At 36.8% G+C, this 22,794-nt stretch overlaps 5 protein-coding genes across 13 annotated transcripts; 3 read left to right on the top strand and 2 right to left on the bottom strand.

Annotated features, from left to right (window-relative positions):
• Nucleotides 1-204: 204 nt before the first annotated feature.
• LOC139769865 (pseudouridylate synthase TRUB2, mitochondrial) lies at nucleotides 205-2,903 on the top strand. The gene is made up of 5 exons (XM_071701336.1): nucleotides 205-624; nucleotides 749-1,130; nucleotides 1,444-1,852; nucleotides 1,926-2,062; nucleotides 2,157-2,903. Exons 2-5 carry the CDS (start codon nucleotides 983-985, stop codon nucleotides 2,414-2,416), a joined length of 954 nt encoding a protein of 317 aa, XP_071557437.1. The 5' UTR covers nucleotides 205-624; nucleotides 749-982; the 3' UTR covers nucleotides 2,417-2,903.
• Nucleotides 2,355-8,730, bottom strand: Drosha (ribonuclease 3 drosha). 2 transcript variants are annotated; one of them, XM_071701335.1, is made up of 11 exons: nucleotides 7,330-8,730; nucleotides 6,910-7,153; nucleotides 6,647-6,838; nucleotides 6,458-6,560; nucleotides 6,203-6,250; nucleotides 5,706-6,126; nucleotides 4,416-5,367; nucleotides 4,123-4,332; nucleotides 3,728-4,050; nucleotides 3,428-3,573; nucleotides 2,355-3,100 (listed from the first exon to the last, which is right to left on the bottom strand). In XM_071701335.1, exons 1-11 carry the CDS (start codon nucleotides 8,316-8,318, stop codon nucleotides 2,904-2,906), a joined length of 3,825 nt encoding a protein of 1,274 aa, XP_071557436.1. In that variant the 5' UTR covers nucleotides 8,319-8,730; the 3' UTR covers nucleotides 2,355-2,903. The 2 variants fall into 2 exon arrangements, with proteins under 2 accessions (XP_071557436.1, XP_071557435.1); XM_071701334.1 differs by having other exon boundaries at nucleotides 6,203-6,560.
• Nucleotides 8,731-9,047: 317 nt separating this feature from the next.
• Nucleotides 9,048-14,273, top strand: Pcif1 (Phosphorylated CTD-interacting factor 1). Of its 3 annotated transcripts, none has more exons than XM_071701320.1 (6): nucleotides 9,048-9,169; nucleotides 9,910-10,195; nucleotides 10,310-10,465; nucleotides 10,548-10,696; nucleotides 10,772-12,136; nucleotides 12,244-14,273. In XM_071701320.1, exons 2-6 carry the CDS (start codon nucleotides 9,938-9,940, stop codon nucleotides 12,515-12,517), a joined length of 2,202 nt encoding a protein of 733 aa, XP_071557421.1. In that variant the 5' UTR covers nucleotides 9,048-9,169; nucleotides 9,910-9,937; the 3' UTR covers nucleotides 12,518-14,273. The 3 variants fall into 3 exon arrangements, with proteins under 3 accessions (XP_071557421.1, XP_071557422.1, XP_071557423.1); XM_071701321.1 differs by lacking the exon at nucleotides 9,048-9,169 and adding an exon at nucleotides 9,398-9,537; XM_071701322.1 differs by lacking the exon at nucleotides 9,048-9,169 and adding an exon at nucleotides 9,452-9,559.
• On the bottom strand, nucleotides 13,477-16,984 carry Jmjd4 (jumonji domain containing 4). The gene is made up of 4 exons (XM_071701327.1): nucleotides 15,991-16,984; nucleotides 15,610-15,907; nucleotides 15,228-15,498; nucleotides 13,477-15,148 (listed from the first exon to the last, which is right to left on the bottom strand). Exons 1-4 carry the CDS (start codon nucleotides 16,220-16,222, stop codon nucleotides 14,666-14,668), a joined length of 1,284 nt encoding a protein of 427 aa, XP_071557428.1. The 5' UTR covers nucleotides 16,223-16,984; the 3' UTR covers nucleotides 13,477-14,665.
• A 167-nt stretch (nucleotides 16,985-17,151) lies between these two features.
• LOC139769863 (lysophosphatidylserine lipase ABHD12) lies at nucleotides 17,152-22,794 on the top strand. 6 transcript variants are annotated; one of them, XM_071701330.1, is made up of 10 exons: nucleotides 17,152-17,531; nucleotides 18,227-18,368; nucleotides 20,451-20,569; nucleotides 20,783-20,888; nucleotides 21,008-21,207; nucleotides 21,314-21,449; nucleotides 21,534-21,651; nucleotides 21,730-21,891; nucleotides 21,989-22,116; nucleotides 22,240-22,794. In XM_071701330.1, the coding sequence occupies exons 2-10, from the start codon at nucleotides 18,301-18,303 to the stop codon at nucleotides 22,277-22,279; spliced, it is 1,077 nt and encodes a 358-aa protein (XP_071557431.1). In that variant the 5' UTR covers nucleotides 17,152-17,531; nucleotides 18,227-18,300; the 3' UTR covers nucleotides 22,280-22,794. The 6 variants fall into 6 exon arrangements, with proteins under 6 accessions (XP_071557431.1, XP_071557430.1, XP_071557429.1 ...); XM_071701329.1 differs by having other exon boundaries at nucleotides 18,213-18,368; XM_071701328.1 differs by having other exon boundaries at nucleotides 18,181-18,368.

Here is a 22,794-nt window from a genome sequence, read left to right as displayed (position 1 = left end):
TACCCGCGACTATAAATAATAACCAGCCGCCAGCCGCCGCGCCGTCACGGATCCGAGAATATTTATGGACGTGTGGCACGTATCGCCAGCTGGGTCGGGGATGGACGAGCGTCGGCTGAAAAGAAGACCCATGACCGCATTTCCGGTCGTTGATTCGAACATCATTGTCGACCTGCCATTTAATTCCTTCGCGTCAGCCGTCAGCTGTCTGAGCTGTCGCGGTTTTTCGAGTCGCAGACGCATGAGTATCTAGACTGATCTAGACTATCTAGATACGCGATACAGGATATTCAGATCCGGAAGTAGCTGACCTCGGACGCGGGGGGCAGCGTTCGACCCCCGCGAGGAAGCGACGTTTCGTGTTTCTCTTTTTTGTGCGACATGTGAAGTCTAAAATAAAGAATATCACGAAAATCATCCTAGATAATAAATACTGTATATAAAAAAATATACTGACAAATACTAGGACTTGATTGTATTTTTATCATCGCTTCGCTTTCAGAGTTTCGCGCCGATTTATAGGTATCTCCGATTTTCCGGAGTTGATATTCCGGGTTTCCTCTTGGCGATCACATGTCTCCTCTTGCGTCGCCCCTGCTGCGCGACCACGTGAGCGAATATTAGGCTGCGTTCGGGGAGCGCGCTATTAGCGCTATTCGCTTATTCTATCCTTGGTCTACACTTGATGAGCGATAAAGATAGAATGATGCAATAGCGCTAATAGCGCGCTCCCCGAACGCAGCCTTAGAGAGAGAGAGAGGAGATATGCACGTGTATATATAAATAAACAGCTGACTGCGGCAATAACAACTTGACCCTTTCTTTATTAAGCATTTATCGCAAAACTGATCCTCCTTTAACGTCTGTTGGAAAATTCGAGGAAGCCGCTGTAATTGCGCGATTCCCGTATCGTCAGTAACGTGATTTTGTCAGCGAGAGTGAACGGAAAGCGGTGCTTCCCCACCGGACTTTTGGCAGAAGGATGAATACTCTGGCCCCGAAAGTGGAAAAGGTAGTTTTCCACGCTAGAACAGCGTGGAAAGCGTTAAATGGAGTATTTGCTGTTTACAAACCGCCAATGGTCACGTATTTAAACGCACGGGATACCATAATTCTTCGTCTCTGCGAAGGTTAGGATATGCCTGTAATTTATTCTACTGTGATATTTTATAGATGACAAATAATACTCATTTGCTCTATTTAATTTAATTCTTCCTTGTTTCTTCGTCCTTTCCACCACGATATATTGTTTTATTTTTAATATAAAATAACAGCTGAAAGAAGCAGCTCTTAATCCTTTACTCTTTTCATATTTGAAATTAAAAAAAATATGGAGCAAATAAGGGACAAAAAATCTATATAAAGGGTGTAATTAAGACAATCTTGTTGCTTTTGAAAAGAAACCTGAACTGACCTTCTCAAGAACCAATTCCTAATTTTTAGATTTGAACAGTATGCGGGTACGTCCACCGATCAAACATGTGCGCATTGAAGGTGATACAACTAGGAAGATGAAGGTACTTGTACATCCGAGCTACGCGGATCATCCATTAGTCGTAGGTCCACGATATCAACCTAGAGACTTCAAATTGATATGCGCTAATTACCTAAGCAAAGATATGTCGGGTCTCATGGTCTGCGGTATTAACAATGGTACCAACTGGGCTCACAAATTGAAGGATTCTAAATCTCCGACTAGTTATCGAGTTAAAGGTCTCTTGGGGCAGGCAACAGACACCTATTTTATAACTGGGAAAATCATCGAAAAATCTACATATAAATATATTAAGCGCAGTGCAATAGACAAAATATGCGCTTCCATGCAGTCTGCTCATCAAAGAAAGATGTTTGAGTATGTTATACGATAGATATGTATAATATTATTCATTAGTTATGTGAGATTTAATTTATATTGACTTTCCTAGATTATGTGGAGTGAACATGCAGAGTCAAGCTGCATACGAGTTAGCTGTACAAGGTCCAGTGAGACCTGTCGATACACACATTCCAATGATATATAACATAAAATGTATAGACTTTACATCTCCTGAATTCACATTAGGTAAATGTTATGATATCTATTAAATATAAACCATATTGATTAATAACTTTACCATATTGATTATTAATTAATAATTTTTAACATATTTTTTCAGAAATTGTTTGCATTAACGAGAACGACATGTATTTAAAAACTTTGGTTCACGACTTGGGAATACAGCTCCACAGCGTCGCTACGTGCACTCAAATACAGTGTTTCCGGTATGGGTTATTTCATCTAAATCTTGCTCTATTGAAAAAACATTGGGAGTTGCAAAACATTTGTAATAATATTGAACAGTGTAACGCTATAATTAATGAAGACAGTTCTTTATTGAATCAAGACAATCCAATATTGACAGAACGAGGTAAATAATTGAAATCTTTTCCAAATTGTAACCAAATGTACATAGTAAAAGTAGGCCATATAAATTGCTAGCAAAAAGGAAGACAGCTGTAATGATTTATACATATATAACAAATTTCTCGTTCCATGAGAAAATAAATCTAAATCTGTGCATTAGTAGAATGGAAGTAAAATAAAAATCGTTTAAATTGCCATGGTATTAAGTAACACACATGCACATTTCTTTCATTCTGCTTGCAACAATATGAATATATCATTAACCATCAGTTTCTCACATTATCATTTGTTTACCTAGTGAATTTCTGAAAGAAGATTTGAACACGATGGAAATCGAGATTATTTTGTCATGGAACAAGATATACAAACATTAGAAAATATACATGTGAATATACATGTAAAAATATTATTTTTATATTTTTATGTTCTATGTATTTCCCACTGCAGAAAATAAAAATCATGATACATTTATTACATTGACAATAAAATAATAAAACTATCAAGTCTCTCTTTTTTTCGAGATATTACGTTCTCTACTACGACTTCTTCTCCGACTTTGGCTACAGTCAGAATCATCGGATCTGTCATAGGGCCTTTTCTCAGATTTTCCTTTTACTTTCTGTTTATTCGGCCACTGCTGCATCTTCATACTTTTTGCTATTACACGTTTTTGGTGATCCAGTTGTGGGAATAAATCTACAAAAATAATCAAATTTTCCTTATTAAAAATTTAAAGATATTACAATTTTTTAATTAAAATAGAAGATTATTCTAAATTTTAAATATAAATAATAGTTTATTCTTTGTTCATATCAAATATATTTTAATAAGATTTTAACGAAGCTTTATATAGTTATCAAGATATTTGAGATATTTAAGAATTAAAATTTGTATAAGAAAAAAAATCTAATTTTGGCTAAGAAAAGACAGATTCTATATTGTGATATATCTATGACGATATATCTATTAATGATTTTTTAATCATCTTGTATAATTATTTTATCATTTTTATGCATGTAATACCTTGTGATTTTTCTAAAGCTTCTTTGGCAGAGTTCATTTCCGCTTCTTGGATACTATGTCCTGAAGCCGTAGCAAGTCGTTTTCCTTGAAAATATACAGCAACTGTATAAACTCTTGTATTAGTTGGCCCTTTACACTCGATGACTCTGAAGAAAAAGTAAACCATATAAAATTATGGAAATATCCCTTTGCAAACATTTAATCCTTGTGATACATCTCTAGCAAGAATTGAGACATTTGCAAAAATGATTTGATGACTATTTGTAATTTAAAAATTTTTTTTGTAGATTAAAAACTTACTTGTACACGGGAATATCTGGTTCACCACCGTCCATAGTTCTTAAAGTTAAGCAACACTGTTGTAGTTTGCTCTTTGGATCATTCCAGTCCTGATTCATGATAAAATCTTGCAAACGTGGGAAGAAGCATACATCACAAAACACGTGACAATACTTTAAACCCTTATCGACATAAAGTGCGCCAAGAAAAGCTTCTAATAAATCTGCTCTGTCTTTTGTCTTTAATTCGGCTTTCGGATTCCCGTAAAGCGCATACTGAGTCATACCGAGATCGTCACAGACAACTGCTTGCGTTTTATTATTTACAAGGGAACTCCGTAACAACTGTGTACAAATATAATAATCGATTGTGATAAAAAAAAATCATCAAAATGATCTATGAATAATATCGCTTACCGATAAATGTCCTTCATGATGTTCCGGAAAGAACTTATACAAGTATTCAGAAACGATAAGCTGCAACACAGTGTCTCCTAGAAATTCTAGCCGTTGATTAGATCCTAATGTTAAATTAGTATACCCTATACTACGATCCGTAAACGCTCTAGCAAGAAGACGGATATGAGTGAATTCTATTCCAATTGATTCCTCGAACTTGGTCAATTTCTGGTAACATACAACATAAGAAAAGATAAAAGAAGCATTTCACAGTCGAGAGAAAACGTTTGTTCAAAATAGCTTAGCAATACCTGCAACAGTTCGAAGCTGGGAATCCACTGTCTATCTCCTGTCGGTTCCTGTTCCTGAAGGGGATGCCGTGGATAATTCACCCAAACTTTGGCAAGATCTTCTTCACCTTTGAAGAGTGTCTCCCCGAAGACCCGATCAGCTACTTCTATCCCTCCATCAAGAAACAGCGAGCCCATCAACGCTTCGAAGCAATTCGCCATTGCATGCCTCAGCTCCAAGTCATGGCAGAGATCACTACCGTGCGCATAGAGCATGTATTCCTCCAAATTCAGTTTTTTCGCCAACACGGCGAGATGCTGATTTTGCACGATCGCCGCTCTGTAAGTAGCCAAACCGCCCTCCTCCAAATCCGGAAACATATGGAAGAGATGGATGGAGGTGAGAAACTCGACGACCGCGTCGCCGAGAAATTCTAGTCGTTCATTGTGTGCTATCGACGACTCCGTTTCCGTTTTCGCGCCGAATCTGGACATTATGTTGATCAACGTGTTGATACCGCGTTTACGCGTGTTCATATAGTGGATCCTGCGGTCGCCGTACTCGGGCTGCCTTATGCCGCAATTCGTCAGGGAGTTCCGCGCGTGATCCGGATTTGTGCCGAAATTCTCACGGTAGCTGGGATGCGTGAGAGCCAGCTGGAGCAGGTACCTGTTTTTGAACTCGTATCCCAATGTGCGTTCCAGATTGTCCAGAGATTTGTGGAACCTCAAGTGGCAGACTAGTACCGGTATCAACATCGCGTGCTGCACGATATCGCACATAATGCCGGTTCTGTAAAATCCTTCGGAGCTGACGTCGACCGTGACATCTCGCTTCATTTTGCTCTGGGTGCGTAACTCCTGCAATTTATTCTCCTTTGCCTCTAATTTTCTCTTATCTTCGAAGGACGGTTTCGACATGTTTGCGAGTAGATGTCGAAATTTCACGTAATCTCTCCAGGCTTTTTGGTAACTAGATAAATTTATAAAATGCATGTTATAAATGCATAGAACTATATTTAAAGCACAAGCAGTGTGTGCTCAAAAAATGTAACTTCCAAAAAATTTAAAAAGAGGTTTCATGTTTCTTATACATTAATTAGATTCAATTACTTCTGAAAAATTCTGCGATTTTAGGCATAAAATATAATTTATTTCTACGTTTGTTATTATTAATATAATTATTTGTGTGAAATAAAGTGACTACATATAATTAAAAACCTAATAACTCTTTAAACTGATCGGGAATCGAAATATTAAGATCGTGCAATTATGTGATATATTATTGATTGATAAGTATAAGATACTTACTCTGCATTTCCTGCGTAGCTAAGCTGTGGTGGACGGATACCAAAGTGAACTATCTCGGGATAAGCAAGCGATACCTTATTGGATTGGTCTTCTTGATTTCTATCCAGCTGATCAACGCGAACGCTGCATGGTTTTTTCCCTGGATAAGTCACGACCATTCCCTTTACCTCGTCAGCAAAATCTTGCCATTTGTATTGTGGCATCACCACCAATCTAGATAGATCGTTTGGAATTATTAAAAGAGTACTGCTCTTTATCAAATAATTCAAAACTTCATTCATCGATAGGACCTCTTGACCGTTGTCAGTCAAGTCACGTACAAATCTCGGCATAAAATGAAACTGTCCGCAGCCGGATTTATCCTGTGCCGCGTGTAGATCAAAATCTACAAGCTCCAAAACCTCTTTAAATAAATACGTTTCTGTAAAAATTTAAAATATTTTAGTTAGGATGAATATTGTGAGAAAAAATGTTTTGTTATAGAGGAAACTGCTTACGAAAGAAGTCCAGCTCTTGTATTGTAAAATTTTCCGGCAATTTCTCTGCTATGTAAAGAATTGTGTATTCAATATTAAATCTAATAACTTTGCACGTAGGTAACTTGACCAATGGAAAGTGAGAAAGCATGGAGAAGCCTTCAAATATGAATTCATGTTCGTCATGTTTGATAATCGTCGGTGTCTTGGTGAGAAAATTTGTCGGTGGACTGATCGTTATCCTATAGTGATATAATTTATCCGCATTATTCGTACTTAAATCACACTTGTTTATTGCACCTTCTCCAGCATAAATCCCGTGTCTTATACCCGAGCGTCTTGATTTCGCGCTACATCTACATAATGGACCGTCGTTCATCTATAATTAAAAAAATGACAATACATTTTTAAAGTGTTAAAGTTAACGTAAAAAAAATAGATTTATAAAACATTTCTCGATATTACTTCTCCAGGATCGTTGAACCACATTTCAGGATGCAATCTTTGTGGATGCTGTTTCTTTGCCATTAACTCTTCCATCGTTCTATCATCTTCATCCATAGAATTTTCACTATCGGATGAAGAGCTACTGCAAGCTTCAGACTTATGACGACAAAGACGCGCTCTTGTTTTTCTTGGAGGTGGTTCATAAGGTGGCTAAGAAAAATAAAAAAGTATAATTTTACGCAATTCCTTTACATAAGACAATTTATGGAAAATAAATGTACCTGCAATTCCCTTGCTCCAGCAGCTCTGTCTATCAACGCTGTCTTAAATGTTGTACACAATTCTTGTAGCTTAGGAGTACTTTTCATTATTTTCGGATTATTTTCATCCCTGACATAGTAAAGATCCGCTGGCGATGTGCGTGTCCAAATCTTTTTCTCTATTTCAAGTATACCTTTAGATCCCATTGCTGATAATTCATTTAGTTTTCGCTTTATGTCCTTACTCGTTGCACAATAATTACGTCTAATAACAATTTTTATAATTACTTAAATATTTTATTTTGTAAGCACATATATATAACTTTTGCATATAGAACGTGTACCATACAACAAGAATCAACATGGTAACCAATGAATTTCACGTTTTTTCTGAAAAATAAATTTTACATGCAAGGACCAATGCAATTATAAAACTCTTACCTATATTTTTCTAACAATATCTCTCTCTCAGTAGGACCCTTTGTTCGTTTACTGTTATTGGTTGGCGTAGTGTCTCTAGTTGAAGTAGGCTCCCGCGATTTTGATCTTTTCCTGCTTTTACTGCTTATGTACGACTCATCTGAATGAGATGTACAACTTCCATGTTTTTTAGATGGAAATCTTTCAAAGTGCTTACTATCATACATGGAGTCTCTCGAACTAGATGTCCCTCTATTGTGCTGATGATATCTGTCTCTGTGATTCTGATATTGTGATCTGAACACTTTTTCTTGCTTGCTACGTGGACTTCTAGATCTCTGTCTGCTAATTGCACGCTTGGGCATTTCCCTGTTATCGTATTTCCATTTAGGCTCTTCCAGTCTTGGCGACGTTTCATACATCTGCGTTGAACATAATCTCTCTTTGTTATATGTTGTCCCGCTTGTATTGTAGCATGGAGTAGGAGTACTTTGATACGTTGTCCAGCTCGCAGAGAAGTTATTCGAGTGCCAATCGTTACCAGCATTGTCATTATATACATTTTCAGATTTCACATTCCAGCTTGCATAATTATCATTCATATATTCATGTGCAGAATCCGTTCCGCCGTAATACTGATCGCCGCACTGTGAATTCATTCGATTCTGGTAAGGAATATTGGTGGGAAAATTGGCCGCTTCATTATGATAGGTAGGTGTAAAATGGTACATTGAATTTGGTAGATTAACATCGGCAGGGATATTCGATACATTCGGAGGAAGGATATTTGATACATTGGGCGGAGGAATGTTTGGTATATTAAGAGGAGGAATACCTGATACATTGGGAGGAGGCACGTTGTAGGAATACGAAGAATTGTAATTGGGAGGCTGAGTGTAGTCAGGAAAGTTGGACACTTGAGGAATCGGATAATACTTTGCATCTTGCTGACCCACTTCGGTGTTCCAACAATATGTCTGATCTGTATTCATCAACGAGGGATCCGTCATTTTCACGCGAAATTATTCTCCTTAAAAGCGACTTTTAAGGAACAACGCAAAGCACTCAACGTGCACAACACTTTATCAACATCAACAATTTAGTATAATTTTTTTCCCTTTTTTCTAATTATAGATTAAGCGTCTTCAATTCATAACTTTGGCACGTTACAATTGCTTTCGCCATCTTATCGTTAATCGTTCTCCTTATATTTTTATTAGACTCCAGATTACTTTTTCAGTTCTCTTTCGTATAAAATATTTTGCTCTTTCACTTTTCCTTTGGTATAAACTTTTACATTTTGCAAATACCTCGTGGACCTCGTGCTTCTTGATCACATCGAAACCGTCAAAAATGGTCAAAAATATCGATTTATGTTGACCCGGTTGACCGTGCACTGTGCAGTCTGCGAACGTCAGAAAAATAACTAGATTAATTTCCGAGAGAGGCAGGGGGATGCAATTATACGGCCTTGATGAGACGCGGCGGATAATTGGTGGATGACGAGGCGCGTCCAATCATCCGCCGTTACGTAATCGTGACTGTCGGAAATGCGGGACGCCGATTGGCCACCGCGTTATTCCCTAAACTCGACGTGTTCTCTTCGTATGGGCGACATGACGACGTAAGCGATCGGATCGCCAATCGCGTTCGAGCGTCTTTCGAAGCGACGCGAGCGCATCCCGATACGTTGCGAACGCGGCCTTACGTTCTCTCCCCTCGCTGCGTGCATACCCCGTTCCTCCAGTTTAAGCAAATGGCGTCGTACGGGTGGATATCGTTGCGTCAAATTTCACAAATCATGAATGAATTCTAAGTGCCGTCGCGCATTTCTCATGAATTGAGGGTATCGCCAGCTCTGGTAAGCCTCCTCTCGACCGCGGTGCATTTCGTGCACCCGGGACCGATCCGGCGACGCGAGAAACCGCGTATTTTTCTCCAATCTCCCGGACGTTTTCTCAGTATGTAAACAAACATTGTGTGCCACACGCACCGCGAGTGAGCTGTCGAGCCTGTCGAGTCGCGCGGACGCGACGTCCCGAGAAATCCCGCGGTTGTCGCGTAATTATCCGTGTTCTTTTTTCACATTGTGTGCGCGAACACGCGTGGAATGTGGATGGACCAAATTGTGCAAACCGCAGCGTGCTCCCTGCGCCAGCATCTCTGATGCACCATCTCAATTCCTTACCCTTACCACCACCTCGTCAGGCTGTTTTCTTTTGAATTCTCGCAAGTCTCCTTTGTATCTCTTGTACAGTATTATTTGATTGATAAAAAATATGTGTAAGCTGAATATAAAAATGCATTTTATTTCAATAAAAGTATTACTTTAGCGTTGTAAATATGTTGTCATATTTATATATAATTTGATTGAAAGTATATGTTACTTTTGCTATATTAAGTTATTATATCATGTTGTAACTGATTGCGTCATGACTCTGATAATTTTAAATTACATGTATCTTTGATAAAATTATAAATTATGTATTTTAGTAACCTTATTATAACAGCCTTTATATAAGGTATCATAATTAGAGAATATATACATATTTTTTGATAGATACTTGTCATGTAACAATATATTTGGATTAATGTTTTTAGTATTTTGCAACACGGTGCATATCAAACCATGAACGAAGTAAGCGGAGGAAAGCAAGATGTACCCAATACCTCGAATTGGGAAGCCTTATCAGGACAGTCGGTGTCTTCGTTGCCAGTCATGCATCACCATCATCAAGCACTACAGCAGGATACAAATTCATCAGTAGCGCAAGTTATAGTTCCTACGCCTGTTAAGCTCCAAACACCTATATTAACACCTGCGCCAACTGTAGCTGATCACTGTCCGCAGCTTGGTCACATACAACAACCACCTCTTATAACTCAGGTATGCCAAAAAACGAATTTTTACACATTTTTAATGATTCTAATTTGTCAAATTAATTCATCAAAATCATTAATCAAATTAGGACTGACTTATTTCTTTTTCTCTTTTTTACAGGGTGCACCACCAGGTAGCTTTCCAGAGCTCGAGTTATCTCTAGAACTTCAGCAACAAGGTTGGAAGAAGTTTTGGAGTAAACGTGAAAATCGGCCATATTTCTGGAATAAATTGACCGGAGAATCTTTGTGGGTAGTACCTTCCTTGAAACCACAGGTACTGCAAAATGTCACAAATAAGTATCCAAATTTTGTGATAAAGAGGTAAAATGTAACGTTATATATGTATCCTATCAAAGTTTGATCCAATCACGGACCCACTTGGGATTTGTGGCGTACCACCTCCGCCCGGAAATGGAACCATTCCACCTAGTACACCAGGTGCTACATTAAAACGAAGAGCATCAGAGGATGGAGCTGTTCCACCGGCAAAGAAATTTGTATTGGCGTATGTATTTGATTTTATTAGGATGTTAAGACATATTTACAGTAAAGTGAACGAATAATTTGTTCATTGTTACAGGGGTCCATGGGATTTGGAGATACCTACAAATGTTATAATATATGAACGAGCACCATCAAATTTGATGCACGTTCATCCTGAGGCAGAAGCTCTGCGCTGCGCTTTGCTATCAAAGTTACGGCAGTGTTATCAAGAGTTATGTCACACTCGCGAATCTATAGACGCGCCGAAAGATTCCTTCAACAGGTGGCTAATGGAACGGAAGGTTATCGATTGCGGATCAGATCCGCTGCTACCGAGTCAATGCTTCCCCGAGATTTCAATGTCCATGTATCGCGAGATCATGAACGATATTCCCATTAAATTGGTAAGGCCGAAATTCACGGGGGATGCGAGGAAGCAATTGTCGCGTTACGCCGAAGCAGCAAAAAATATGGTAGAATCAAGAGCGGCGTCATCCGAGAGTCGGAAGGTGGTCAAGTGGAACGCGGAAGACACCTTCCAGTGGTTGAGAAGAACGGTGGGCGCTACGTTCGACGATTTCCAGGACAGACTTGCCCATCTGAAGCGACAATGTCAACCGCACCTGACGGCGACCGTTAAAGCTAGCGTTGAAGGCATATGCCTGAAAATTTATCATCTATCGACAGAATATGCGAAGAAAGTGAAAGATAAAAACAACCAGATCCTCAAAGACAATGGTCTGGGGGACGTTATACCGTTAGGAGGCCCTGCTAGCACGCAGAGAAAAGTTTGGTGTTATCCAGTGCAATTTTCCCTTCCCACGCCGAGACTTCCACAGGTTGATTACCTCCCTGAGCGCGAGCAAATAATGCTGCGCTTTCACGGTGACACCATGTATATTAATAACACACACTTTGCTAAACTGGAACATTTGTATAGGTATAACGGTTTCGACGACAAAAAGTTCGAAATGTTTCTGTCACGCGTTTGGTGTATGCTGAAACGCTATCAAACGTACCTCGGGATCAACGAGGGCCAAGCAACTCAGATGGCTCTTCCAGTGACGGTTTTTGAATGCCTTCAGCGATCATTCGGCGTAACGTTCGAATGTTTTGCCTCGCCTCTGAACTGTTACTTTCGGCAGTATTGTTCAGCGTTCGCCGATACAGACTCGTATTTTGGATCAAGGGGACCATTCTTGGACTTTAGGCCGGTCAGCGGATCGTTTCAAGCAAATCCACCCTACTGCGAAGAACTTATGGAAGCTATGGTCAACCACTTCGAGCGTCTCTTGGCTGATTCGGCCGAGCCTTTGTCGTTCGTGGTATTTTTACCGGAGTGGCGTGATCCGGCTCCTAATGCGCTCATAAAGCTCGAGGGCAGTCACTTTAAGCGCAAACAAGTAGTAGTACCCGCTATGGAACACGAGTACAGACACGGATTCCAACATATTCTTCCAAAGTACGTTTATATCTTGATTAGACTTGGCATACGTGTGATATATATCATATATGACATATGTATATGAAAGAAATGTTGAATATATATTTTTCTCTTCTCCATTCCAGAGGTGAAGTAAACATCCGAGCAGTCCACGGCACGCTAGTTGTATGGTTACAAAATCCAGCTGGTGCTGCGCGATGGGGACCTACAGAAGAGCGAGTCGAAGCTTTATTGGAAGCGTGGCGACCGGGTCGGGAACGAGAAAGGGATAGGCAAGAGCTTCTTTCCCCGCCGCGACAAACGCATCAACCGATACCGTCAACGCCAGTACCTGTACCGACAACACCAGCTACACCGACGGTGCCATCTGTACAGCCGCTACCAAGTCATCCTATATAATTGAGTGATATAATATAGTTGAACGATCTTCGTGAGAGGGAGACAACGTATAAATATAAAATAGGAAAATAGTTTCCTAAGCTTGGAGATAAATATGATTTATCTCTTGTAATATAACTTCTTTGTTAAGGAAATTCATTTTATATTTTAGCAGATATAAAATATAGAAAGAATAAAGTGTAAAAAATGAAAGAAATGTTAGGTAATTATACACAGAGAAATTAAACAGTCATAACATAGAAACGATATATAAACGTTACTTTATAATCAACAATATATTCATACCTTTAACGGCATGAATATCAGTTACATTTTGAATCAATCTCGTAGAAATTGATTCTTGATAACTGATGATTGATTGATGAATATTATTTGATTCTATATCGGCAGCGGAGTAAAATCCTGTTGCTCACTTCTGTTCAGCCTTGATAAACGGTAAAATTAATGTAAGGATTATATTGAGAACCGTACATCTAAGGTATATAAAAAGAGTTTACTTATCAATAAAGTAAGCACACATTGCAGAAAGTCTAAACTTTGCAATAGTGGTTAATTGTTGTTGATCAATGCGTTGGACTTTGTGACATGTGATGCTTTAAATATTAGATATACTTGCTATGCAAGATAAAAATTGATACTATTGTAAATTTCAGAAGATTAGGTATACAGGAATAACAAATGTACAGGTGTATGTTGTACGTATGTACTTGCGCGGATGTAAGTGGTATGGTATGTAGGTTGTATGTGTCGCCTATCTCTGCTTATTTGTGGCCGGAGAAAAAAAAATTGTATAAAAAAACTGCGATAAAATTGTTCACCATATTTTTAACCATGACAATCTTTTTCTTTAATAACAAAGAGCATATGTAGGAAAAAAAAGCTAGTTACGCATTTCGTTTTAAATAGCTCTTTGCCGGTGCAATATTTTGTATCAGTTTATAACTGAAAACCACAAAAAAGAGAGAAAGAGAGAGATGTTTTTATTATAAATATGTACAGGCGTTTCATATAGAGAAGAGGTACATAATGTAACTATAGTTTTCTTATTTCTTTTTTTCCGAGAGGTTCTACGAATTTTACAAAATTAATTGAAATAATTGGAGTACTGCTATAGATAAATAAAATTTCTATAATTCTTTTTTACATCACGCATATCTATATTAGGTGTAGCATATATCGGAACGATAGATGAAACGAGGCTAGATGCACATTTATAAACAATATATTATTAGGAATTATATATTTTTATGAACATGTAATTTCTAATAATGTATACTTGTGCATTATTCAATTATTTTATTGAAAATTCGTGATCTAAGCAGTTTGTCAACATGTCGAGCACTCCTCACTGAAAAAGTGATATTTGTATCTTATAAATTTTGTATATTTTTATTATAAAATACCATATGTACTCTAGTGTATATACATACACATGCATATAGGCGCACACATGCGCACACGCATGTATAGCCATTCTTAGAAACTAGAATATTTATGCTTACGTAATTGGGAAGTAAATAAGACAATACGTTAAAGAGATAGATATAAGTTACGTTTTGCGAGATATTATTGTTTTACAAGCAGCAGAGACAATGTATCCACGATTAGGTTGCACTTTAGCTTAATAGAGTACAAGTAACAAATTTTTATTGTAAATCTTTACATTTAGAGAGTAGTATATGTTCAACTAAAGAAAAAAAAATTACGTTTTCTATGTTTAATTATTTTTTAAGAGTAAAAATGAATTTCACTCATATGTCTGCGCTTTTAATATAGCCATACTCATTATAGAATCTAAGATGATTATTGCTTTTTATCATACTGTATGTATGATACATTTGCAATTTCTTTTAAAATTGAGAATTTCTCCTTTAATTATCTTAAATTTAATTATCTATAAATTTTACTTGTGTCTGCTATGAGAGACGGCATCTAACATAACGTGCTTATTGTACAAAAGCAATCTTAAAATAAGCGATTCCGCAAAATGTTGTCTTTTTAAGAGAAAATTTAAATGAAGTTAAGGGGGAAAATTTATAAAACTTGATACACATATAGGAATGACATGGTGTCTACTATGAAAGTACATGCTATATTTACAGAATTTACAGAATTTACAATTGGCTTCTTGACAATATGTCTTGTTTGTTAACAGTTTATTGGGTTTTGTGTTGATGGAGGAACTACATTTTCAATGCTACAAGAAGACTCGAGAAACGAAGTAATATTTTTCAATAACACGCGGGCTTCATCATTCTCACACATCAAACTGTATACGGACAGATCTTGCGCGTCTGTGATAATATCCTCCAATATGGTTTTAAGTGTTCGCAAATCAAACAAACAGTGATTACGTCCGAAACGATACTTATTGAAACTTATGACTTGACCCTTTTTTATCATAGCATGTAAACGATTCTTAGCAATAAATGATATAAATTCGAGAAACTGTTTATAGTCCATGCCGTAAGAGGTTTTTAGCATCAATTGGCAATGTTCGTTCCAATTCTTCATATCCTTGCAATCGTCAACTTCTTTCATGACGGATCTCAATTCCTTTTTCAATGCACACCATACATTGGTGATATTACAGCCATTGATCCAATTATGATTAATGGAAATTGTATCTTCCTACACAAGACAACACGTAATTTAATTTTCCATTAATGTGTGATTTAAATTCTTTTGCAAAATTCCTACAGCTATTTACCAAATTCCAAACTTGATGATGCCATCCAGATGGCACAAATATAATCTCCCCTGCTTCTTGAGTTACATCGAAACATTTTAACTTTTTACTATCGTACATTTTATATTTCGTATGATCGTTAAGTTCCTCCGAAACCGCATCGTACGCCAATTGTCCATAAAGATCACGAAGGTGGTCTTCTTCGTGTGGAGGAAAGAACAGCCATCTCTTTCTTCCAACTACATTTGCGGACCAGCTATACGACGTAAAAACATCCGCGTGTAACGGAGTCCTGAACATCATGGCAATAGTTAAAAATCAATCATGGAAAGCAAGCGATAATCGATATGGGAATAAGTTACAGTAGTCATGAGCAAAATTGTAACATTGAAAATGTATTTACCAGGTCTCTTTCGGCCCCATGTACACAAACATGTAATCGTCATTTAGTTCGGGATGAGCAATGTAATATTCATTCAACCAGTCGGATACAAAATACTGAGGCACTTCGTAAATGGGGACATCGGGGAAGCTCCTTACGCAATGCCAATCTTTCAAGTACAACAACGGCATCGATTTGGCATAGCAGCTCCGCTTGTAATCGACCCAATACTCCAAGTAACTCTCCATGGACATGTCATTCTTGAATTGCGAATTGTAAAACTTTCTGTTACAATCGGCAACCGGGACAATGGTATGTCCTGGGCAATAGAGATTACATTAATAATCCGCACCGAGCGGCCCCCCCCCCTCTCCGATTCGTCGAATTTACCGAATAACATACCGAACAACGTGCGGAGCACCTCGAAATTGGGCGCACCATTCGACACCCATTCACGCCTGCACGGCCAGTTCTCGGTTGCTTGCAAACCGATGACGCACGGTTTGTTACCTATTAGATGCCGAGAGAAAAAATCGTTGTACGTCACCGGCGAGTTGATACGCTCGACCGTATTGGGGTCGCAGGCGTTATCGTCGACGGGGTACGAGCTGTCAATCTCAACGAGCGTTGACATGACCGTAATTCGACCCTCATCGTTCGAACTAACGTAGAATCATCGCGTTTGCAAGGTCACGCGATTCGTCACATTCAGCAGCGATCTAGTAAATCTCGAAGCGTTCGTTCGCTGAGAACGTGCCGGCGCATAATACTCTCTTTTCCGTTTTCCTGCCTTACGATGCGAGTCCCGCATCGAATTGACGCGAATAAAGATTAATTTTAAACGATCTGCAGGAAGCTCGGCTGGGCTCGGTGAGGACGGTGAGACTGCGCCGACTGCGGCGACCTTAACCTAAAAACAACGCTCGCGGTGCACACGAGCTGACGAGCACCCAAAGAACGATGCACTCGATCCAACCAAAGTGGCCAACTTCAGGCCGGAGCCGCCGGAGAGCCTTCTCGCGGCCTTCTCGCTCCGAGGAACACGCGGGGTGTAGAAAGTGCCATCGAGACGATAGATTAGCAAAGTTAATTGTTCATTGTGTGCATTTTATTTAACCGAACGACCGCGAAACTATTCTTTTTATATAATTTTATTATTACTTTACGATTCTGTTATTTTGTAATTGCTTAACATTGCGCCCGATGACACGGAAAGTGTCTTAATTTGTTCATCATTCTACGTAACATATGTACAGATCACGCTATTTTACTTTCTAAAACAATTTTCCTTTTCACTCGCGCGTTTTTGCACGTCCGCATGCTTCCGCATTCGAAACGAGACGCATAACAAACAGTTTTTAACACGCTTCGGACTCTACGGAGCGGAAAAGGCGGTTTTTCGGGGGGAGCGAGAGAGGCAGAGTGTAAAAAAGTGCAACAGGCCCGCAGGCGCGTTCTCCGTTTGTTTTCTATCCCCACCTCTCCCCGGTAACCTCCTACCAACTTCACGTCACTCGGACACTTTCACTTTAATCCTAGGCGAACCTCGAGGATTGACGCCGTCGCCGAGCCGAGACGTCGAGTGTCGACGTCAGTCGGTGTCCGCGTTCTCGAAGTATTATTAGTCAGTATTAGGTGCAAAACCAGGTGTAACGAAGGCGCGCGGTTAAAAATAAATACCTCGCTTGGCACGTAAACGGGAGTAACGGGAGTACGGGACGCGGGTTTACGTCCGGGGCATCCGCGGTGCTTCTCGTCAATCTCGTCGCGACGTGACGTAAACGTCACGCGCAGCTCGCAATTGTCAATTGCCGTCCGTAAACAATACGAGTGTTAATACAGACACCTGTCGAACGTTCAACGGGATAAAAACCGCTATATCGATCCGTCGTAATACTCGTAATAATGGTATATTGGCTACCGAAGAAACGTTTCGTGAGAAGGTACTCGGCTCATTAAAACTGCATGCACAGGCACTCTTTCTCTGAAGTCTGAACGAAGTTAATTCCCCCCCTTCTCGCCCCCGGATCGATTGAACGTTTCTTAATCGATGGATATGTAGCGTAACTTTTACAGTTTTGCTGGAAAACTAGAGTCACTATACTAATCCGTTGTTATCGTTCTTGTAGAAGCCTAACATTAACGCTTTAAAAGTATGTATGTAAAAAAATGTATCGTGCGAAAGAAAGATATTCATGCAGAGAAGTAATTTTGTTTTCTTTTATTTTAAAGTTTGCAAGTAGGTGAACCTGTCAGTTTTCTCTATACGATTTTTCAGATATACAAGTGAAAAGTGATAATAAAGACATATATCTCTAAAGATTTACGTACAAGTGTCTGTTGTTTTTTTTCCAGGTGAAATATATATTATTGAAAGAATATTATATTATTTTTGAATTAAACTGAGATGCTTAATACATGTATAATAGTTGTACTTGTCGGACAGAAGTGTAGCATGTGAATTATAAAAATTTTCACTCGTACTCAGGAATATTAAAAGAAAAAAAGATTGTTTATACATACAATACATATTTAGATTTGTGAAGCTTTTTGTAATTATCTATCATCTTACATCCAAACGTTTTGCTTAAGATAATAACGGTAAAACAATCTCTTGTAACAAGTTTGTGGCATTAAGTTTGCTCGAAGAGAGAGGACTTGCGACTGAGAAAATACTGTAGACAAACAGTAAGCAAACCACTAACAGTCACGATGTCGATGTACCTACTATTAGCGGCGATAGTACCAATCGTCATCCTTGAGATTTGGTACATGGGAATGTAAGTGGCTTTATACCATAATTGTATCTCTGTCAACATATTTCTGTATTTCTTTTGTTGACGTAACTGTGCATCGTAATGTTAGCTTGCAAGCTTATTTAAACGGGACGATGTAAAAGTCGAATATGTTTCTTTGTTGGATATAAAGTTTACGTCGACTCGACTCTTTAGTCAGCAATCACGTCAGCTTATTGCGACACAGTGTGATACATCCTACAGTTATTCTTGTCAGTCACAATGAAAGGATGATGTAAGAATTAATCACAATAAGTTAACTGCAGCATAATAAGATTGAACGGAACTGAACAGAAAAACATTTTATCAAGATATTGTCCATGTTTTATTTTTATAAACATCAATCTTGTGTTTCGTCACAATTTATCACTTTCCCATGTTAAGAAACGAATGTCAATCTTAATAGAAGTGTGCTTTCCGATTCAAAAGTAAGAAGGAGACTTTAGACATCTCTGTAGACGTCTCTGTTGTCAGCTATTGTGAATAAGTCGGGGGTAGAAGTGGGATATATAGTTATGATAGATCATCGAAGAGGGAGTGATTCATATAAACATGATTACGCATTTTTTCTGTTTGCAATACTCGCGTTAAGGAATATGAAGAAAAAATCTTGATTTAAATATAGTTATTTGTAAGTATTTTACAATTGGTGGAGGTGATTTGTGTGGAATGCGATTTTTATACAAGCTGATACAGATTTACATAAATAATTTTACTAAGAGCCGATTTCACAGTCTCCGATTAACTTGATCTTTCGATTAAACTCACTCTTCGCCTCTTTCTAAGGGGGACAGTTAGAAAGAGATGCAGAGTGAGTTTAATCGGAGGATCAAATTAATCGGAGACTGTGAAATCGGCTCTAAATGTACAATATTTAAACAAATTTATGCATAAATAAAACAGAGTGATGTGAAAAAGGATGTAAAACCGACAAAACAATAAAATACAATACTTTATGTGATAGATATAAATAAGAGGAGATGTGTTTGTATTTAATTCAAAAAGCATAACTTGCTTACTTTTATGTTATCACTTTTCATGTTATCTAAACATAATATTATGCGCGTAATGTCATCGAATAATTATATAAGTTAAGAGAGACTCCATAACTATTATATGTTGTAAACTTCAAGAGATAAGATTATGTCTTGTGTGTCATAAGTGTATCTCATAAATTATTATGCATAAGAGAATGTAATATTCTGTGACTGCTATGAACATAAGAAGGTATAATATTAACATAATAATGATGTATTATTTTGCTACATAATTTGTTGCTATTTAAAAATAAATTTATTTAAGACTTTACTTTCTTGTATTTGAATAGGTTTTATCTCTTGTGCTTAAAAAAAAGTATATATATATATTTAGCTTATAGGAGCTTTTATCCTACGTGTGCGTGTATTAATTTTTTGACAGGTATTGCATCCAGCTGTTATATTTTTGTCAATTTCTTGTCGTTGCTGTTCTCTGTTTCGTTATTGTTTTCTTAAACTTTTAAGTGCCATTGTTCTGTTTTATTTTTTGCAAATGCAAGCTGCTTAAGTGACATCACAAAATTAACAATTGTTACATTATGCAATTCTGTGATAATTACATATAAAATGTTTAAGATTCTGATGAATTTTTTTACAGCCCTTCGATCAATCTGAAGTCAACCTTTTCTCTATGAAGTAATCGTTTATTATAATTCTATAATTTTGAATTATATTATATTATATTATTTTTGTAATACATTCTTTTACAAATTTAAAATTCTGATAATATCTGTTTTAAATTATTTAAAATATAGTGTTTTATTTATCATTTATTATACAGAAACAAATGTACCTTAATTTTTCTGTCGACGGAAAATTAGTTTCGTAGTTGGCAAAGAATATGCAACTTAAAGGACTTCAGGTGATTGTAGGACAACGTATACATCTTGAAGTTTTTTTTTACTATACATCTTGTTACTTTTACTACAATATCATGACTATTTGCACCGAAGATAATAGACAAAAGCTTTGTTAAATTATTAATTATTTATACACATATATGTATACATATGTAAATGCTACATTACAGATGCTTAACTTGGACAATGAAGCTATCCATGCTGATATACCTCATTATATTTGGGCTTCTACCTGTAATTTTTCATTATTCATATACCCTTCAAAAAAAGATACTTTTTTTAAATTTTGGTAAGTAATTAATTTGGTGTGTAACTAATGAAACGCAGTAAACGATGCTCACAAAAATTAGTACCTAATGTTAATAACTTGTAAGCTTTTATGAATTGATTTTCGAAGAAATATGTAAAATAGTGAAATATTAACTCTTATGCTCTAAATTTGTTGAAATATCATGAAATCATAGCTTGTGTGTTAATAATATATAATTTTAATCTATTTTAGTACATTGGCCACTTAAAAGAGACTTTTCCAATCCAGAATTGGTTGGACTGAACGGGGCTAGAAATTTCTATTTATATACCGACCAGCAGGTAAAGATTGGTGCATGGTGAGTGATCGCATAAACCTTATGTAAAATTTGTAACTTTATGAAGCTGTATTGCTTCTATATTGTTATATTGTAATATATAATAGTGTGCGTTTTATTAAATGGTACTTCATTTGCAGGCAGATATTACCACGATCTTTATTAAATAAGTCCATTCCTGTAACAGATGAAGCTTATGAAGCAGTTTTAAATAAGGCTAAGCAACCTGTGTTCCTATATCTGCATGGAAATAGTGGTAATAGAGCAAGCTCGCATAGACTCGAGCTTTATAAGCTTTTCCAAGACCTAAATTATCATGTTATATGTTTCGATTACAGAAGTGAGTATTAAGAACTTGCATTTACTTTTAGAACAATTCGTGTAAAAATACTGTTTACGTATTATATTTAAAAGGAAATTTTATTCATGTTCTTTTATCAATTTAGGCTATGGCGATAGTGATGTAGTTGAGCTTTCCGAGGAAGGTGTAGTCACGGATAGTAAATATGTTTTCGAGTGGGTGATGAAAAAAGTTAATGGCTCAGTTCCAGTTTTTGTATGGGGTCATTCTTTAGGAACCGGGTAAATTGCGTTTAAATTATTTCTTTAATACAAATTGAAGTAGCTTATTATTATAATATTGTGTAACTTTTTATTTGTCATTAGAGTCTCTACGCATGTATTAGCTCTGTTAGCAGCTGAAAATATACAACCAGCAGGATTGTTTCTGGAAGCACCGTTCAATAACATTCAAGATGAACTAACGGAACATCCATTTGCACAGGTATATTTTGATTATCTTGTCAGATATAAATCATACTGCTTCGAATAAACATATCCATTTTTACGCGTTTTTATGCAGATATTCAAGCACTTACCATGGTTCCATTGGATGGCTGTTCAACCATTTTATAATAATAATCTGCGATTTGAGTCTGATAAGCATATTACTAAGATTGACTGTCCTATTATGATATTACATGCTGAAGATGATGGTGTGATTCCAATTTTTTTGGCAGAAAAGGTATGTCTATACAATATTTTATTTATAGACTTTTAGATAACTGTATATAGAAGCTTATTATAAGGAATTAATATTTACAAGTGGTTTTGTATTTCAGCTTTATCAAGCGGCAATAGATAGTTTTGGAAATAATACAAATCGTATCCAAATGATAAAAATTGGTTCATCCCATGGACTTGGACACAAGTACATCTGTAGATACAAGGGATTACCTGATATAATTCAGTAAGTTGTTACATATTTCTAAAATGAGTACCATAGTTTATTTTTTTGTTATACAAGTTTTATATTGGGATGTACAGAATTATGCGATATGTATCGATATTACAATATTTACTTTACTTCCAGGACATTTGTCAACAAAACATACGAAAATCGGACTGAATAACTCTCATCTAGATTAAAAAATTAAAACTGTAAATTATTTCGTAAATTGTCAAAAAAATTCATAGTCAGGGATTATTTTATTTACAACATGAAAAGTAATACGTTTATAGAATTAGAATTCTATACAGCAAAAGATATAGTATTCGAAGGAGATACATTTTTAATACTCTTGTGAATTTTTTTTATTCTTAGAAAATCCGTGATGAAAATTTTGTGTTTTTTTGAATATTACATTTATCAAAAATTTGATATTTAGTATCTTAGAATTATAACTATATGTATAATGTAAAAAAAAACTGTGATGTCAAACGCTTAAATTGTGCACTCGATTTTTGTGTATAAAGTTTATTTCAACTTACCAAATGTAAAATTTATTTAAATAGTATATAAACTTTTTAAATGTAGTGTTATGTGATATTTGCCTCATATATTCACACTCCCTTATTTCATGAAGAAATATACTCAAAAATAATAATTGTAAGAATTGTCTGTTAAATAAATGGAAGTGCATTGATA

The sequence above is a fragment of the Temnothorax nylanderi genome, unplaced genomic scaffold (genome assembly GCF_030848795.1).
Source record: "Temnothorax nylanderi isolate EJ_2023f unplaced genomic scaffold, tnyl_v1.0 TNYL_tig0025_pilon, whole genome shotgun sequence".
In the NCBI taxonomy this organism is placed as follows: domain Eukaryota; kingdom Metazoa; phylum Arthropoda; class Insecta; order Hymenoptera; family Formicidae; genus Temnothorax; species Temnothorax nylanderi.
The sequence above is the reverse complement of the archived record's forward strand: the minus strand, read 5'-3'. Positions and strand labels throughout refer to the sequence as shown.

Excerpts from the sequence above, each read along its gene's own strand:
- Pcif1 (XM_071701320.1), top strand. The coding sequence starts at position 9,938 with ATGAACGAAGTAAGCGGAGGAAAGCAAGATGTACCCAATACCTCGAAT. Across the intron at positions 10,697-10,771 it reads GCAAAGAAATTTGTATTGGC|GGGTCCATGGGATTTGGAGA; the intron begins GTATGTATTTGA and ends TCATTGTTACAG. Across the intron at positions 12,137-12,243 it reads TTCCAACATATTCTTCCAAA|AGGTGAAGTAAACATCCGAG; the intron begins GTACGTTTATAT and ends TCTCCATTCCAG.
- Jmjd4 (XM_071701327.1), bottom strand. The coding sequence starts at position 16,222 with ATGTCAACGCTCGTTGAGATTGACAGCTCGTACCCCGTCGACGATAAC. Across the intron at positions 15,908-15,990 it reads GGTGCTCCGCACGTTGTTCG|GACATACCATTGTCCCGGTT; the intron begins GTATGTTATTCG and ends TCTATTGCCCAG. Across the intron at positions 15,149-15,227 it reads ATCATCAAGTTTGGAATTTG|GAAGATACAATTTCCATTAA; the intron begins GTAAATAGCTGT and ends TGTCTTGTGTAG.
- Drosha (XM_071701334.1), bottom strand. The coding sequence starts at position 8,318 with ATGACGGATCCCTCGTTGATGAATACAGATCAGACATATTGTTGGAAC. Across the intron at positions 7,154-7,329 it reads ATATTGTTAGAAAAATATAG|ACGTAATTATTGTGCAACGA; the intron begins GTAAGAGTTTTA and ends AATTGTTATTAG. Across the intron at positions 6,839-6,909 it reads CTGGAGCAAGGGAATTGCAG|CCACCTTATGAACCACCTCC; the intron begins GTACATTTATTT and ends TATTTTTCTTAG.
- LOC139769865 (XM_071701336.1), top strand. The coding sequence starts at position 983 with ATGAATACTCTGGCCCCGAAAGTGGAAAAGGTAGTTTTCCACGCTAGA. Across the intron at positions 1,131-1,443 it reads AATTCTTCGTCTCTGCGAAG|ATTTGAACAGTATGCGGGTA; the intron begins GTTAGGATATGC and ends CCTAATTTTTAG. Across the intron at positions 1,853-1,925 it reads CATCAAAGAAAGATGTTTGA|ATTATGTGGAGTGAACATGC; the intron begins GTATGTTATACG and ends TGACTTTCCTAG.
- LOC139769863 (XM_071701330.1), top strand. The coding sequence starts at position 18,301 with ATGTCGATGTACCTACTATTAGCGGCGATAGTACCAATCGTCATCCTT. Across the intron at positions 21,208-21,313 it reads TATATGTTTCGATTACAGAA|GCTATGGCGATAGTGATGTA; the intron begins GTGAGTATTAAG and ends TTATCAATTTAG. Across the intron at positions 21,450-21,533 it reads GGTCATTCTTTAGGAACCGG|AGTCTCTACGCATGTATTAG; the intron begins GTAAATTGCGTT and ends ATTTGTCATTAG.